At 37.3% G+C, this 18,106-nt stretch overlaps 1 protein-coding gene across 1 annotated transcript in view; it reads left to right on the top strand.

Annotated features, from left to right (window-relative positions):
• The first annotated feature begins 12,550 nt into the window (after positions 1–12,550).
• The window catches only part of LOC124147057 (mucin-5AC-like), a 33,208-nt gene continuing 27,652 nt past the window's right edge, over positions 12,551–18,106 (top strand). Inside the window, exon 1 of the mRNA XM_046517661.2 lies at positions 12,551–12,828. Coding sequence (XP_046373617.2) covers positions 12,781–12,828 — 48 coding nt within the window. The 5' untranslated portion in view covers positions 12,551–12,780. The remainder of the gene's footprint in view (positions 12,829–18,106) is intronic.

Raw genomic sequence — 18,106 nt, forward strand, 5'->3', positions numbered from 1 at the left:
TTTTTCACCTGATATCCTTTCTTTGATGTGATGACTCCTAGACGTCCAACTTTTACATGCAAGGTGCCAGAGCGTGTTTACCACTCCAATACCGTTTTGTTGGTCAGCTCTGCGAGCGCACTATAAACACTGCGTCACAAATGGTCATCGATGGGCATTTCGGACAGTGTTGGTTTTATCGTCAGACTTGGTTTTTACTCATTGTAGTTAGAGGAGATTCGCGCATTCTAAGACAAAAACTAACATTGAACGCGAGATATGGAGGCCCGAGCGGCTCATGACGTCAGTAGGGACACGGGATAGCGTATTCTCAAGGTCAACTCACACTCGGGCATTCAGGCCTGGGGGACAAGGGGCTCCAACTGGGTCACGGCCAAACAAAAACGTCCCCCCAGGAAAAAAAATATTTTCATCATTGGTAATCCAGCCGAGTACTTGTCATTGCGTTGTATGACTGTATTCTCTGACACGCGTGCAAGATACTCTGTCATGGGACTTGTATATTGACATTATTTCAAACCCAAATGACATGTTGGTGGCTTTGGTATTTTAGATTTAAATTTGCATAACACGGTCTTTAGATCAGGCTTCAGGGATACAAAAAAGATCAAACTCTTTCATCAAAATGTAGATTTTTGTATTAATCATTGAGAAGAAAAAAACCAAGGACATTCACTAATTTACACCACTAACTAACTTCATTATCATTATACTTGATACATTAAACTGCACCTGAACACTGATGATTTCGTGCAGTTGATACATTCACCATTAATATGTGAAACATGCATTTCAATACTATTTCAATACTTTATCATCAGCATTATATCATAATGATGGAATAAATATATAAAATCCAGCAAAATGCTTGATGGAAAGTATAATATATATCGATGTTCATATCAACCAGAAACGTTCATACACGGTGTGGTAAGTTCTTAACTACTTACAACGTGTGGTACCCCTGGCGGCCTGGCCAACTACGACGCGCAGGCACATCTTATTTGTAATGACTTATCCTTACCGAATTGTGAGTATTCGACAAAGTGTCCCCTCTCGAATACTACTATTGCAAGCGCAGTGAACCTGGGCGAGGTTGTGGTTGTGATATTAAATTGCAAATAATGTGGATACTTTTGTTTCATGACAAAGCTCCTGATTGAAACTGAAACCGCTTCGTATTAAATCAGGTATGAAATTGAACTGTGTTAAGGAAGGGTGTACCTGGTACACTGGCTACTCGTTCGTCATTTTACACAGTTCTGTTTCAAGCGTGTTGAACTTCTGTATGTATTCCCGCATAACCCTTCAACCAATGTCTAAACATCATGATTCAGACTAAATCGGCTCTCTTTCATGTACATTAGGGGTATCGTATACTTTCAGAAAATTCACATTCATTACTACTGTCTATCTGGCTATTAAGTTATTAAACATGTAATATCAGACATGTTCCCTTTGTATATCAATTCAAATCAGACACCAACCCTTAAAATATATACAGAATTTACCCCAGTATTCTTAGCAAAATATTAATTTGAACTTTTGTGTAAGGCATGTGAGAATTTAACTTTATTACAGAAATGAAAAAACACACAAACAAAACAAAACAAAACAAAACAGACTCATTAGTATTTAATCATAACATATGAAGGTTAATATCGTCCTTCGACAAATTGTGTTGTATGTCCGTCCGTGGGATCGTCAAACGGAATATGATATTAATCGATGGTGACTCTTTGTGCTTTTGCCTTGCATTTCGGTAAAATCCAAATTAACGGTTAGATATCATGAAAAAAAGAAAACAGTCAAGTGAAATATCAAATAGTATTTTTGCATACGAATACATTGCTGTTAGAAGTACGGTAATCCGTGTTTGTTTTCGCAGTTGATTCATTTCAAGGAACTCAAGTAATGATATGTTATTGTTAAAACATTGCTCCCCTATTTGCATAATGGCATGCTATTTAAGCTTCAAATGCTTTTAAGTGTTATCAAATATGGAGTATCAATGTTAAATACAAGCTTGCATAGCATACACGTCTTTTCAACACCAGTTGCCAAAAGCTATGACATGCATGCAGGAAGATATCTATTTCGGACGTCCATGAGGTTGACAGTTAAAAACTCGAACACATCAATATACAGATTGTAAGGATGTGAAATTGAAATAAGAATGCATGTGATCGTGTTTTAATTGAATAATTCAATGCATTGGCGAGCAGTAAGGCCATGTGCCAAGGAGCATGTTGGCATGCCCGTCCATATGCAAACAGATAACCTTGAAGAGACAACCACGTGGTCTGTCTGTTCGATAACAGTCGTCATAAAAATAAACACTTGTCGCATGCTTCTCGCTGAATCTGACGATTTTCAAGCATTCCTTCTGAAACGTTTGTAAAGGTTACTTTCATGTATTTACTTAAAGTCCGCCGGCATTGGAATACCTTTTATCAAGGATTCTGGTTTCAATATGTTTTGGTTTTTGTATCAAAAACATTCAGTATAAGAAGCATTGGTTTACAATAGAAGAAAAACGCATCAATGTAGACGTTTCATAGATATTTGCATGCTTTATGTTATATGCCGCTTATAATATACAATACATACTATAAATGATATATCTTGGGCTTACCGTGTAAGACAGACATACTCTATAACAAGTTCTCTCATAGAATGGTGAGAATGCTAGCACCACATCATCATGGTATTTCGTCTCTTTCTTCTAACGTTTTTTACCTTAATATTCTCTATTTGTTTCCAGTTAAATAATATTTTCTAGCGTTTTCTTAGGCAAGTTGCTGCCTTCAACGAACGAAAATAATCTAGCATATTCTCACAAAAAATTATGATACATTCCGGATCAACAAACCTATTTATCAAACACATACCCGACAAGATTATGTAAGGTGGGGTTTGAATCCACGTACAACCCGTGTTGTAAATAATGAATATATGCTGCGTCCTGAGGCTAATCAAGGGTCAAGGGATGAATGCAGGCCCGATTGATTTCGAAAAGTTATAAAGATCACACGAATGGAAACGTACTATGATAATTGGTAGACGTTATCGCAGAATCTCGTAAATTACGGATATTATTAGTGTTTTCTCTAAATGTCGAAACATTTACTTGAAATTTAGTGGATAAAAATCTATGAGAAGTTGTATCATGAAAGTGATATGAATATGAAACCTATCTTGATTCTGTACACGATTGCTGACGTAGGTTTTGTTAATATGCTGAGAACATAATCTCGTAAATTTGATATTAAAGTTGGAAAACCGTTTCCATATTAGCTTTAGGATCGCTGCCGAATAGTCCATTTTACGATTCTGACTATGCCCCGCGTTGTTCAAAACAAGATGCAAGATGAATACCATTTTATGTTAGTTTGTCCAGAACACAATGTCCATAGACAGCAGCATATTAGAAAATATAACTGGGCATAACCAAGTATGTACCAGTTAATTAAATCAACTTCTATCTGGACGCTTATTAAAGTGTCCATTCTCGTTTCACTCCCGAGGTCATGTGTTTTAAAGCGACAACACCATTTCCGTAATCATTAGAAATATCTACCAAAAGCAGAGTGCATTGTCTGATTCCGATTACAGCAAATGTTTAAGAATTACTATAAATTAGTGATGATACCAGGTGTTCGTGAAAAGAATGCATATATATAAATGTCCATCATACGTACATGTATATTCAGATCTGAATCATACTGCTAAAATGTGTAACTGTGAACAACGTGAAAGTAACGACTGAACATTGTGAACCTTTATTTTCATCTGTACGGCAGTCAATCACATGTGATTCACAATACCTGCAAGGTGGTGTGTCCCATTGCAAACAGCGTATCAGTGCTTTCAACGCGGATATATTTGTATACGTCTTCTCAGATACCATAAACGTCCCTATGAAAGTTGAACGTGACTTAATGTGTGTATAATCTGTTGACTATGATAAACATCCGTCTCTCTGTCGGTCAGGCAGGGTCGGACAGGATGACCACTGTTGTCAATACATAGGTCAACAAGAGATGGACGTTGTATTTGATCAGTCAGAATATTCAATAAGAACTGATGTCCTGGTGTTATACACTATGTAGGGGATGTAGGGTCATCGCGAAGACTATGTTAAGTACGTCACCCTCACTGGACATATTGATACAAGGATTATCCTGGCCATCATGTGTGATACGGGTATGAGACGAATGACGTCAGTCGTACTGCCGCACAGAGGCATGTGCACCTCCTATCCTACCCCTACCTGACAACACTAGAGGCATGGGCACCTGCTGTTGTACACCTACCTGACAACACTAGTGGCATGTGCACCTGCTGTCGTGCCCCATACCTGACAACACTAGAGGCATGTGCACCTGCTGTCGTACCCCCACCTGACAACACTAGTGGCATGTGCACCTGCTGTCGTACCCCTACCTGACAACACTAGAGGCATGTGCACCTGCTGTCGTACCCCTACCTGACAACACTAGAGGCATGTGCACCTGCTTTCGTACCCCTACCTGACAACACTAGAGGCATGTGCACCTGCTGTTGTACCCGTACCTGACAACACCAAAGCGCATTTTATATTGGTACACATTAAATCCTATACGAAATGCTAAAAATAAAATAACATTATCTAAATGAAACCTTGCACATATCTACATCTGTAATTCCGAGATTCGTGGATACGACTTGTCTGATGGTTGCCTGGTTAGATATGTATATCAATGATTTTAAGATTATGTACTGATATATGTCGGGAACATGCCAACAATCGAAAGTAACCTCTTCTACAGAAATATATGTCCAAAGTTTAGTTTAGCTGTGAAATGATTTTTCAAATATTTCAAAATATAAATTTTGATCAACTGTATTTTCAAAGATATATGATCAATGTTAACGTATCATCTCAGTGCCTATAGAATTCTACTTGAAAAATAACATGGTAGACACATAGATAGTTATTATGACATTGAACGTGATGATAGCATATTTTCAAGGTTAAGTTGCATAATGTTAAAATATATTTTCCTTCTGCTTCGAAATATTACGTCTACAAAATGACCATGAAAGCGTTTGTAGACCAAGAGATACCACGACAATTGTTTTATGCACAATATTTCCTTAAAGACCACACTCGATTTTGAGGAATCCATCATCTAAGGATACATATACTGAGACATTATTTCAATTATTACCTATTATATTGTCTAAATGAAAATGGTTGCATGTGAACATGTTACATAAACTGCTTCAACTAATACGTAAGGACCACCCAATAATTTGGTATTACTATAGTAAATCTGTCGTGTCATGATAGAGTAACAATTGTTATGTGAAAGAATGGGGTGGTCCTTAACTTCAAGTAGAATAGAAGTAGGTACTGAGACGATACGTTAACATTGATCATATATCTTTGAAAATACAGGTGATCAAATAGTATTTGACAACAATGATTAGCCACAGATACCATATGAACATACATGATATAAGCTTTTTACATATAATTAAGTTCTTGCAAATCCCTATTCGTAAAAGATGCATCAAAAAGAAATAAGATGTGAGCTCTAATTGTTTTCCGTATACCTGTATGAAACCATTAAATCCTGTAAATATACTTGCGTATTGGTGAGGTTAAAATTGTTAAAAACGTCTTACCATAAGTGATTTGTTTTTACAGCTTAGGGTAACAGAGGATGTAAAGAGAGGTAGCATTTACATGGATGTTTGCAGGCACTGGAGTCAGGTAGGCAACCATAATGAACACAGGCAAAAACTCCCCTGCTGGTGTTTGCCGCAAATTCCAGGAAGACAGTTTGCTCAGATTTGCAACAACTCAATACGTTTTCATAGCAACCAAAGGTGAAGTAGGGCTTGTATGCAGCCGTTTTGGAATTAAGGGGCTCTGACTTGTTGAACAAATTAATTGTTCGCTGGTTCATTTGAGCACTGATTCATTGAGAGTTGAGCCATGTGATTGAGCACGCTGTGTCAACGTGGAAGCACCGTCGCTGTTGCCTTTGTTGGGTCACAGTTTGACGCAATTCTGAAAGCTGTTGTTTTTATCATGAAAATTAAACACAAATCTTGACTGCATTCAATGCATTGTTTATATTTTCATATTCACGTCTGCCCCGATTCGGGATAAGCCGTGACTAATGAAATGAAGCCTAATCCTTCAGTGAAACATCCGAGTGAGTCAGCGGATTCCTGAACAAGGAACAGGCCACTGGATCCAGGCTTGAAGCCCCCTGGAAGTGGACACATCAGAATAACAGGACCACCACTGAAACTTTGAAAGAAAAAAACTGGTTGAAACATGAACACACAATGCCATTTAGAAAATGGTCAAATGTAACAAATGTTATATTTGGGATAACCGTTGTTGGAGCGGTTTGAAAATAATATGCCAAAACATTGATTGCTTTACCTTACATGACAGAATTGGCCGTATAGGCGTGAGAATCTGAAACATTTTTTTTCTTCAGCAACCTGAATCGTACTTCTAACGGAAACAAATGCCTCACTATATGCGTAGATGATTACATTGAATAGCGTAAAACCGGCGAAGGATAATCAAAGTCTTTCAAGTTATGCCAAAGTCAAGTCACTTGGTAAAAAGTCATGTTACGTTCGTGTGTGACTCGCGTTTCCGTGAATGGAGAAGAGGGTAATGTATTTTAAGCAAGTTGTTAAACGCAAGTCAAATACAGCATATTTTTTTACACTTTTCATTGACTCTAAATTCGTATATGTTCAGACTTTTTCTACCAGGTTGCAGGAGAAGGTTTACACACTGAACGTGGTTGTATTTATGAAGATAAAATAATGTCTTACCTAGTTTCATCGTCATGTCTTGGGTTCCTACACCACCATACACAAGGAGCATGCATCGTTGCATAGCCTGGCGATACACATGAATACCCACGTGTCTCATTAGAAACTGTTGTCGTGATGTCCTCTCCTCGCATCCTGAGCCTCTGTGTAGGGCAGCAATAACCAAGCACACTGTACAAAAGAACGCAGGGTAGCATCTCAAGTTTGTATAATATCTAACACAAATTGAGTACACAGCAGTCTTAAAGTTCTTAGAATGTCCATTTGCAATAACATGTCGTTTTTACTTACTTACTTGTAAAACAGTGAGTGTCTTCAACGTTAGGTTGACATCGCCATACCATAGGTCTTGGTCACAAAGCGCTGCCTCACGTGTATTCCTGAACTGTGTAGGAGAGGTACTTGCAACATGCGGCGAAGTTGGCCCGTCGTTGAGGACTTGGCATTACAGAGACCCGTCGCTTCAAAAAAACACACACCTCTGTGACGTCATTACCATAGAGGCCATGGTCCCATCATGGTGACAGAATCTTGCAGATGGTCTTATCTTAACAATATCGGTCATTCGCATACTGTCATCCTTTTATGCAGTAGCACACACATGTGCTCAAGCAAGCTGTCACAGACCTCTGTTCATTAATGCATTCTTCTGCAACCCTTTAATGGGTATTAGTACTGGAATATTTGAATCTATATAGGTACCCTTTAGTGAGGAACGATCAATTCTGGTTTAATCAAGACTAATAAGCTAGTGTGCAAGAATGCATGAATCATAGTGTCCTTTGGCGTGACAGATGCTTAACTACAACGCATGGTACAAGATACAAAAACACAAGTAAACAACCTATTATGACACTCAGCGTTTGATGGATTTTGTCATTAAGAAACCTTCAATGCAATTGTTACACCTCCGAATGTTAATCTTTAACCACCCTGATCACACATTGTGCTTTCTTGATGATATAGACATTTCCTAGTAAATGCGAAGTTGAGGTTTCTCAAAATATTACAACTGTTTCATACAGGGACAACATTCTCTTCAAGAAATTAGAAAGCGCTACAACGTTATCATAGCACGTACATCGAGTTAGGAATATAAAATCAAACTGATAAGCTTTTCGTGAGCAAGGTATTGCATGTATGTTCATATTTGCTTTGTTGTGGGTACTCAGCAAAGTGAATTATTTTCCTATGCTTTACAGAGTACTGGACGTTGCTCCTTTATCCCTGCCTAATTTTAGTGGCAAAACATTTCAAGACTTAATCTCTCTCCAAGCAGTGAAGAAACAACCAGAATCTCAAACAGGCGAATTGTACTATTTAACCATCTTGTAATGCTTTGATACAACATTGCCATCGAGCAATGGAGACATGACAGCTATGTGTTGCACCGTCTTAATATAGTGCAAATGATCAGGAGACTTGTGGTTCTTTCCCCATGTTGTCAAGCAACTTATTAACGCATTAACAGGTGTTAGGGGGGCAGAAATCTACTCAGCTTTGGTGTTTACTGAAAGACTAGAGGAGGTCTGTCGACAAGTCTTCGTTGTCATGGATTATCCACATGAATTCACTGGAACCTGAAAGGATTTTAATATGTTTAGAAAGGCCAATGTCAAAGCGCAAAGGTTCCTTGGTCAGGCATCATACATCACTGTCCTCAGAGGGTGAACGGTCGTTTAGAAGTATTTTTTGTCGCCGGGGGAACAATTTAGGATGAACAACAAAAACAAATCATTTAAGCAGGAATAACATTTACATGTCCAATTTGATTCCTTGCGTCAACCCAAATCGAAAACCACAGCCATAAGAACAACAAATAACAAGCTCAAATGATTAAAGGATCAAAGATGGAAATCTCGACAACACCTGAAGGGAATATAATCAAACAGTGTGGTGCAGGGGAATATGCATGTGTTCAATATGCCAATTTTAAAAATATTATTAACTATTCCATCATGTCATCATATTGATCTCATATGCTAGTATGTGTTATTGAGGTTGACTTTTCCACCAAAGGTGCGCTGCCAGCTTCGACAATATTTCACACATACGCCAATTTCTCTGAATGTTTATACTTCACATTCATCGACATTTCGGAATGTAACTATTACGTTTAAAGAGAACATCCCGCCTCTTAATATGTTAATGTCAGTGTAAGTCATTGAATTTATATTCAAATTATGTTCATTAAAAATAAATACCTTCTGCATGTTACTTAAAAAGATAACTGAAGACATGTTATACTGCACTCTCTGTCCTATTAGGCTCTCTTACCAACATATAGATATGAGGAAACCTTTTTTTTCATTCGTAAGGGTATTTATATCAAGCTCTGATTTTGAACCTACAGTGCTAATTTCGCAAGCAAAGCGAAACCCCCCGCAACTTCAACCTGTCTGTTTGCACGCTTTCTCGCCTACAGCGGCTCGGGGGTGCATTCAAATCTAGTTTTTATCCCTGCTCAAACTATTTGACAACGGTTAGGAAATGTAGCCTGCTTGTGATGAAATGCTTCAGTGAGTACATCACGAAGTTCAAAGATTGTCTCCGAAGTAAGCATTTGTCTGCCTACATTCTCCCTCCGACTTCTATAGACTGGCAAAATATCTTACATTATTCGTATTGGAGTTGCGAATGAAACAGTATCGAGTGCGAAAATAATGATTAATCTAGTCCTCCAATGAGTTTGTATTTATATGCAGGACTGTCATTGACTGCAGGTTAATTATAGATACGTGTTTGCTAACAGTGGAATAGTGGAAGACTTCACACCCATTGCGAGGTCCCAACACATGGCGGGGCGGTGCAGATGTATGATAGTTATATAGTGGGGACTTCGGGCCGAGTACTGGATCCCCTCACAAGGCAGGATTTTACAGTTCGGACCTGTTGCAGACAGGAAGGATCCGAATGGACATTACTTCATATATCTCGATCGTTCTGCCACATCATTGAAACCTATGTACAAATAGATCGAACCATACTCACTTCTATCAATGAAAACTGCCATCTTCATTCCAACAAAGAGAAAACCACGTCTATCAATAGGCATCTTCATTCTAACAAACTGAGTATTTGCCTTTATGAAAGACTTGTTAACTGACTGAGCTGCATATACGATAAACATAATCGGTCACCTCTGTCTCAGTGTTCTTTGACTTCAGTCAAAAACGGATTGCAATATATTAAAATTAAGAGCTTTAACACCTAGAGCACGCCTTTTTATGTGTGGAGTCTTGATAGTGGTATTCATATTATTAGAATTATCATAAAGATATTCATACAGTTATATCTGTCTCCATAATCAAAATCAGCAACAACAATATTACACAGTCTACACTCTTGAAACATTTTAATTACAATGCAGACACCAGTGGACGCCTATTACCTGCCCTATGTAAAGAATGTGTATTAGTTAATATTGAAGACACCTGTTTGAATAGGAAATTAGGGATGGCACGAAACTATTAAATAACAAATGTGCATTTAGAACTTACCATGATGAAAATCCTCCCATTACAATTTAGAAAAGTAACTCAGCATATTAATTAAATAAGAATTTGTCTATAAGTTTCTTGTCATTATCCACATTTCACCCTGTATGGATTCTGGTTAACAAAATAAATGGTCCCAAAATTCGTCGGCCTGAACAACAAAGGGTTTTATCTGCTTTGAAATCACCGAAAGACACCGCAGAGCCTTACATATTTAATATCCTTTATTAACCTTTCCGTCCTCAAATACAATGTCACCATTTCACGAATGTGTCGATACACCAAAACGCCATCATGATAAACAAATACCAACTATTTACCAGTTTTCATTCTAATGGTTCTAATCGATTAAAAAACAACACGAAGCCTGGTTTAAGAAACTATTATGATTCCATTCCGAATAACTAGACATAGCTGAGAGTTGTATATAGCACAAGAAACAGCCTCTGAAAATAACGTGTCCCTATTTCAAGTAATGGCATGCCAACCTTTGATAATGCCAAGGGCAAGAATTCAAATTGTGAATATCAGTCTATATGCATTCCAGCCAACACGTGAAGGATGTAGGTGGCCTCGTGAAGGGAAGTACCACGCTGTGAATGTAGATATGCAATAACTGATCGATATTTTCACTTGCATAGGGTGTCATCACGGCTCATATTGTCCGAGCTTGGGTCACGTGTTGTCAGGACCTCGTTATCAGTAAACATAGAGGGGGCAGTAAATATGAGTAAAGGGATTAAACCTCAATGAAGTGTAATTTCCGCTGTAATTAGATGAAACGTCCAGCACGTTGGACTGCACCTAAAAATAATACGTTATTTGGATGTTGTTCTAGTGAATACATTTTGATGTATGTTGATGGACGTCCCAAATGTTTGTTTCTGTTTTTTCTACATTTTTTTTTCCATTCCGCTTTGTCCAGTAACCGATCTTGTCCAGACCACAAGATTCTGTTAATACAGACTAAATACTTTTTCATGTCTCCAGAATGTATAAAACGCCTAAAAGAAATTATTAACAAAATCATGTAACAATATATTCTTAATTCATTTGTATTACAAAATGTTAAATTAATCGAGATATTCATACTTATGTCTCTGTGGTATAAGAATAATGTATTGTCTATGATGTCACCATGTGTTCGCCAAACGTTTCCCCCTACCCCTAACAGCAGGATATGTTGATTGTTAAAGTTATTCTATTTTCTAATAAAAAACAAATGCAACATATACCACATGACATATTGCGTTAAAATATATTTGTAGTAATGGAATATAATTCAATCGAATATTTTAGAAATTAATTACTATAACTTATTTTATTAAGACAGCATATTTTAAAACAAAGAAACTATGCTTTGGAAATATATACTTCAATGACAAGAAAATGAACAAGAAAAGACTTTAGCCGTTAATGTTTTTAATGTTTGGATATTCGTGCGTTTTCATGATACATTTACTGACTCTCCAATGTCTGTGGAAATAGGAAAATACCATCAGTTAGCAATTTTCAAAATACAAAATTGAGAGTACTTATTCATGCATAATAACTTAGAGAGGGGGTTAATCTAAATTCATATAAAATATAAATGGAAATAATTGAGAGGTGAGCAATAACGTGCAAAGAAATCTATTACTTTGAAAAGAAACAGCAATGAAGCAAATTTATCATCAACATGAACGTTGTGCTAAAACAAATAATTCATTATTCATATTTGTGGTATACCGAGCCCAAACTAATACCTTACACGAGGTAGATTGACTTTGCATCACGTTTAAAGACGATAAATAATTACAAGAAAGATAAATAATTACAAGAAATGTAAATATATTCAGGCTAGTTTCTTTGAATGTGTTTCCTCCGGCCTGTCCCTGCCTGAGTACGACTACATTATGATCTCTTCAGATCAACAGGTACGCTGCTATCGAATCATGTGACGTCACAGATCTAAACGCCACTTACAGGTCCACACTCACGCATGCGCAGATGTCAGTGTATCAGAGGATGTAAACAGAACGAGCACATGGGCACCGGTAGAAGCATCATTGATTAGACTGATACAATATTAGCATATTTCACGTTGGTTGCAGACTCGACCGCGTGTGTGGGAAAGCTCCGCTGAGGGAGCATTAGAATCGAATGTCTCCACTGTGTTAAAACTGTCTATTAGACTTCGTCTCTATCAGAATTAGAAACATCATTGCAAAGAGAAGAGGCTCGCTCCGCCAAACATTACATAACAACTTGGAGATAAGGGGCTGGTGTCATTGGCAACTTGGACTTAGGAGAAGAAGGAGGTGTAGGCAGGTGGTGGATCTTGGTGACTCTCACATCCACATCACTTGGACTTAAGTTTAGAGGAACTTCTTCGTAGGAGACATTCACTTTCTGTACCTTCTGTAGAGAAGAGTTACAGAGGGTGAGGAAGATGTTGTTACGGACTTTCCTCCTTTCTGTGATAATTCTTGGATTTGTGGTAAGTATTCCATTGGACTTACCTTAATTTTGGAATATCACTCGCAGCTTCACGGATTTAATTATGCACTGGATTTTTATCGCTGGCCCTTCGGAGAGGTTATATGTTCACATGCTTTCACACTGCAGTAAGTACAACCTGCACCCACTTAAACTTGCAGCCTGGTTAACGCACTGTATCGCTGATTTGAAGGGATGGATTACTCGCAATATTCGAATATATTTCAGTATTAAATGTATGGTATTTCATTTCAAACAAATGGTTTCATGTTAAAACTGTTCACAACTCTACAAGCTTAGTATTTTTACACTATCACCGGATACTAAAGACAATCACCTTAGTCCGATCATTAGAGTCTTAACCAATTGCTTGTTTGCTTGTAGATGCTTTTAATACATGAAATGTGTAAACTAAACACCATACGTCCTGCAATAAACAAAGCACCGACGTAAAATTATTTGAAGTGTTTTTGGTAAAACCAGTTTGCTCTGTGTCAAAACTTCACAAACTAAGACATTTTTCTCTTTCTTCACATTTGCGTCATTATGAGAGGATATGTCCAACATTCCTTAACAAAATAATAAACTTGATATCTTGGTTGATGGGAATGCTAAAACCAAACGAATAAGGTTATGTGGCGTCTGATCCCTGAGAACCTGCACATACAAAAGACGTGATTCATTTAAATCAACTGTAATAATATTAGTCTTTCTTCAACTTAAACACTGTATAAAAATGTAAGTGTACGTTTGATGACAGCAGAACAATGAATGCTTGATAGGCATTACTTTGATAGCAGAACAATGTATTCACCTCACAGTGTTAAAAGGCATTTTTTCAGTTATTGTTCGACCTTAGTGTTGATCCAATACGGACGTGTCCAACTTTTGCTTCTCTGCCAACGCACACATGCACAGCACAGCACAGCGACTAACTGCCAGGTCGTCTGGTTGTATCAGATCTGACCTAACATAGCTTGCAACTTTAACACTTACCAAACACTCTTTGCGACGCCGTTAAACTCTTTCTGGACCCGCGCACATTATGACCTTCGGAAGTGGCATCATCGATGCTCGGTGCAACTGTTGTCATTAATCTGCTAAGCGTACGTTGGTAGGGTACACTGATGTCAGATTTCCTAACGTAAATAAAATATAGAGTGGATAGTGTGACTGGAAAGCCGTTCGAAACAATAAAAAATAGTGTTGAACAGAAAAACGTTTCATATAATTAAGTATACCAAATATGATATATATGCTCAGGTAAACTTAGTAGAGTGTGTATATTTTCCTTTGTCTGATTTCCATTATAAATCGTGTTTTCAGTCATGTGCAAATACAGTCCATGTCTCATTTCTGAACGTTTCAGCAGTTGGCATTGGTGTTATGTAAAGCAGGCTGCATTTCCGCTCCTTCCCAACACAAAGCACGTGTTTAATTTCAAAGCGTGACATGTATTTTATAAGTTATTTACCCGTTTCTTTCATTGTCAAGTGCAACTGACGAAGAACATCGTATATTCTTTGTTCCGATAATGAGCTGTTTACATAGCATTAGCGTTGGCTTTATAACGAGCATGTGACCTAACATATGATTACGTGTGTCAACGCTCAAGCCAAAAAAACAAAATCAGGGGGATTATTGTTGGAGTTTCTCAAGAGCCAGGTGTAATCATCTATAAATAGACATACTGTACGTCTATTTATGTGGATCATTATTAAAACTAGGGATTAAAACAACTATTATTAATGTGTGAGTATGATTTACGCAGCTTTTAACAAAATTCCATCAATATAACGGAGGAGAATATCAGAAATAGGCTGTACATAGTGTTCCCATGTTGGGAATCGAACCAGGGTCTTCGGCGTGATTAGCGAACGCTTTAACCACTGGGCTACCCTATCTCCCTCTATCATTAGCGATTTACTCTGCATTATCGTATCAAAAGGCAAAGGTCGTTTACATGAATATTATCATTGCAATCACAAATATGAAATAAAGCCAATACATTATCATGTGTGCATTACCAGCAGTTGAAATCAAAGTCATAGAGAACTGTGTAATCGATAAAAGTGAACTGAGAAGAATGGGCTGTGTTGAACACTACATCAGAATGTCGTTGGTGTCAACAACTATGTCGCCATACAGTTTTCAGGCGGATAACCACACTAATTAGGTTTACCTTCGGGAGGGACTTCCTGTGTTAAAACTACACTTAACGTGTTAACTGCTTCTTTTTTCATATGCAATGGCGGATAAATTAATAGCCGGATAGAGATGTTTGCGTCTGTAAGGCAAAACCACCGACGGTGGTTTAAGTGCAGAACGCAAAACAAGAACATACGCAATTTTATATATACGTCAACGCCAGCGAGTAACCAGTTTCAATTGTCCACCGAAACAGATTCCACCGGACGTAAAATGCAAAATAGCGCCGAAAATTATATAAATGGATAACTGAAAATCAGTGATGACACCTGGTGTTTGCGAGACGCAAGGCGGATGATCAAGGTATATCAAGATGACAGGTTATTCATACGATTAGATGCATGCAACATGTTTGATAGATGTTTTCTTATAATCTCGGTATGAATTAACAAGACTTCGTTTTGTATAATTTTGTTTGAACACACTTCAGGTCTCAGACCTATAACATTTGTTCTCTCAACATTACATTCAAAACAATAAATATAAGTGTCATAGGAAGGTAAAACTAAAAGTGACTTGACAGTTCATCTTTTAATCTTGTAATCTTGCATTTGCTCACCATGTTTATGTAACGAAAATAGAGCAATGTATAAAAAATGAATGAAACCTAACACAAAAAGTTTTAGTAATAATCTTCTTATACGATTTACGATACTAGGAATATATAGCTACGCTACACAGTAAATCAGCGCAATACAAGCTTAGACTGTGAGTTGTGCACTGTCCATACCCTCATCAACTGATTGCATCACTTGAAAACTGATGCTGCTGCAAATGAAATACAAATCATGTTACAAAGAAATCAAATAGAATTAAAAAGGAATGTTAGAGTTTATATAATAAATAATGGTTGTGGAGGACAACAAGTGCATTAAAGTTGAGGCAGCAAAACATTTAAGACTTTTCCTGTTGACATTACACCTTAGGTGTTTAGTCAGGAATGCTGAACGTGTAATCCTGTTCAACTTATCCAATCAGAGATGGGGGCAACTGTTGGTTGTGACGCTCGTTAGGAACACTCACGAAGGGAGGGCTTCCTGCCTAGGGGAATTCCACGAAGTTTCACTTTAAAGTTAGAAATGCAATAGAAAGTGCAGTAAATTAACATCCTCACAGCTAGACAATGGCTTTTATTGTTCTGTGGCGAATTTCAGGATCGTACTCGGGAAATTATTTCCGTCTTTGATTATAAATCTCTATGGTGAAACTCACATCAGATGCACATATTGAATTGGATTTTAATGAACGAAAAACAAAAATGTTAATAAAGTTTTGTTTTAATGACACAACCAATGAAAAGGGCAATACCTTTCATTTGCTAATCCTATGAATTGATTGATAACAGTATATGCCATTATAATTGACATAAACTCATAGTGTAGTAATTAATTAGTTATAAGTTACTTATTATATCTTGAAAGATAAAACATTTAGGATTGCTAGGGTAATCAGTTATTTGAGGTGATTGATAAGTAGTAATATTTCAATTTTAATTATGTCATCTACGGATTTATGATTTAAAAATTCTGGACCAACGATCCTTTGTGATATCTTCGTTATGAACTGGGTAGATATTGTGGATTTGTGTGAACTCCTCGTGTTAAGTCTCTTTTTGGATTCTGACTGAATCGTCATCTCAGCCACTGTTTGTATTAAACAGACACAATTTCAGAAAAGGTGCGAACAATTTATCAAGAGCCCATTGAAGTTTGTGATAGAATATAAAAAGCCTCAGTTTATTTACAAAGGAGATATCACGCAAGGGGGCGAAATATTAACGACACAAAAAATTCACATGGCACAGCCGTTTGTATTACCCTAGGGAAATTGAATACACGCAACCGCATATTGTTTAAACATCTGTCATAACTGATAGAAATTTCAAGGTGAGGAATATTAGAAGTAGTCTTTTTTTGGACCAAGTGTTTCTTCTCAACATGGTTTGAATATCAGGTTATGTCAACCATGATGTTTACTCCTTTCAAGAACTAAATAATTGTATTGATAAACAACATTTGGTACTGACAACATGATACTTATAGGATGACTGCAACATACAACGTGAACATCCTGTCTCGTACCTATAAACATAAACCGTGTTTATTGATTCAGGATAACTTTCTTTTTTACCAACTAAACATCAACTTCGTAATTTAAACTAATTTTATGTCCTTAATATACATACTGCGATTTAAACCATCTGCTGATAATATTCTATCAAATTCTAACCGCTATATCCGCATGGATGGAGTAAGCAAGCTAAGATTCAATAAAATTCAATAAGATTCAGTATTTGCTGATATGACTGTCGACTGTGTGTCACACAGGGTCGCATATCTTGTCCGAGTGTCCAAGCACGGGAATGACATGGGGAGACCAGGTATGCCTTTGATTGTTTGCAGACAGGGGACAGTATAGTGCGGCATCCGCTACAGGTGAACAATCGATTGGCGTTTCATATGAACAGGTAACCCCAGATACCAAACTGACCCCAGAAACTTGAGCGGATTTCAGACGAGGAGGCCTAAGGCTTGTCAACTGTAGCCCCTCAGTGATGTGTAGCAAGCGTGATTGAGCCTCGTTAAGTGGCGGCCATTGTGTAGATACAGTATTGGCACAAGGATTTGAGTCGCGTTTCTTGATTATTCGGACCGAGTAGTCGTTTGTTGGCGAAAAGAAATAGTAAAATAACTTTAAACGACTAGAACCCTATCACGTCTTGTGGTTAGTTGAGTAGGAGGTACACACTGGTAGTTTTTAGGTTTTATATAAAACAAAGTTAGTGTTCCATATTTGTAACTAAGCGTGATGCTTCAGATTTGTGTAGTCGGGATCTGTAGACTTTTATGATAAAAAGTTTATTTTGCCAAACTAGAAATAATTTTTGTCTATCTTAGCTGATCATAAAGCTAACTTATATTTTTTATTTTCTAAAGTTAGCCTTTTCAGTACAATGTTTGTTTGTACACTACGTTTGCTTAATACAACAGTTTGATAAGGTCTTTTAATGATTTCATGCATAAGGCATCCAAAATACATAACAAATGCTTAGATACTAACTAACAATGAAT

The sequence above is a fragment of the Haliotis rufescens genome, unplaced genomic scaffold (assembly GCF_023055435.1).
Source record: "Haliotis rufescens isolate VD_foot unplaced genomic scaffold, xgHalRufe1.0.p SCAF_1, whole genome shotgun sequence".
In the NCBI taxonomy this organism is placed as follows: domain Eukaryota; kingdom Metazoa; phylum Mollusca; class Gastropoda; order Lepetellida; family Haliotidae; genus Haliotis; species Haliotis rufescens.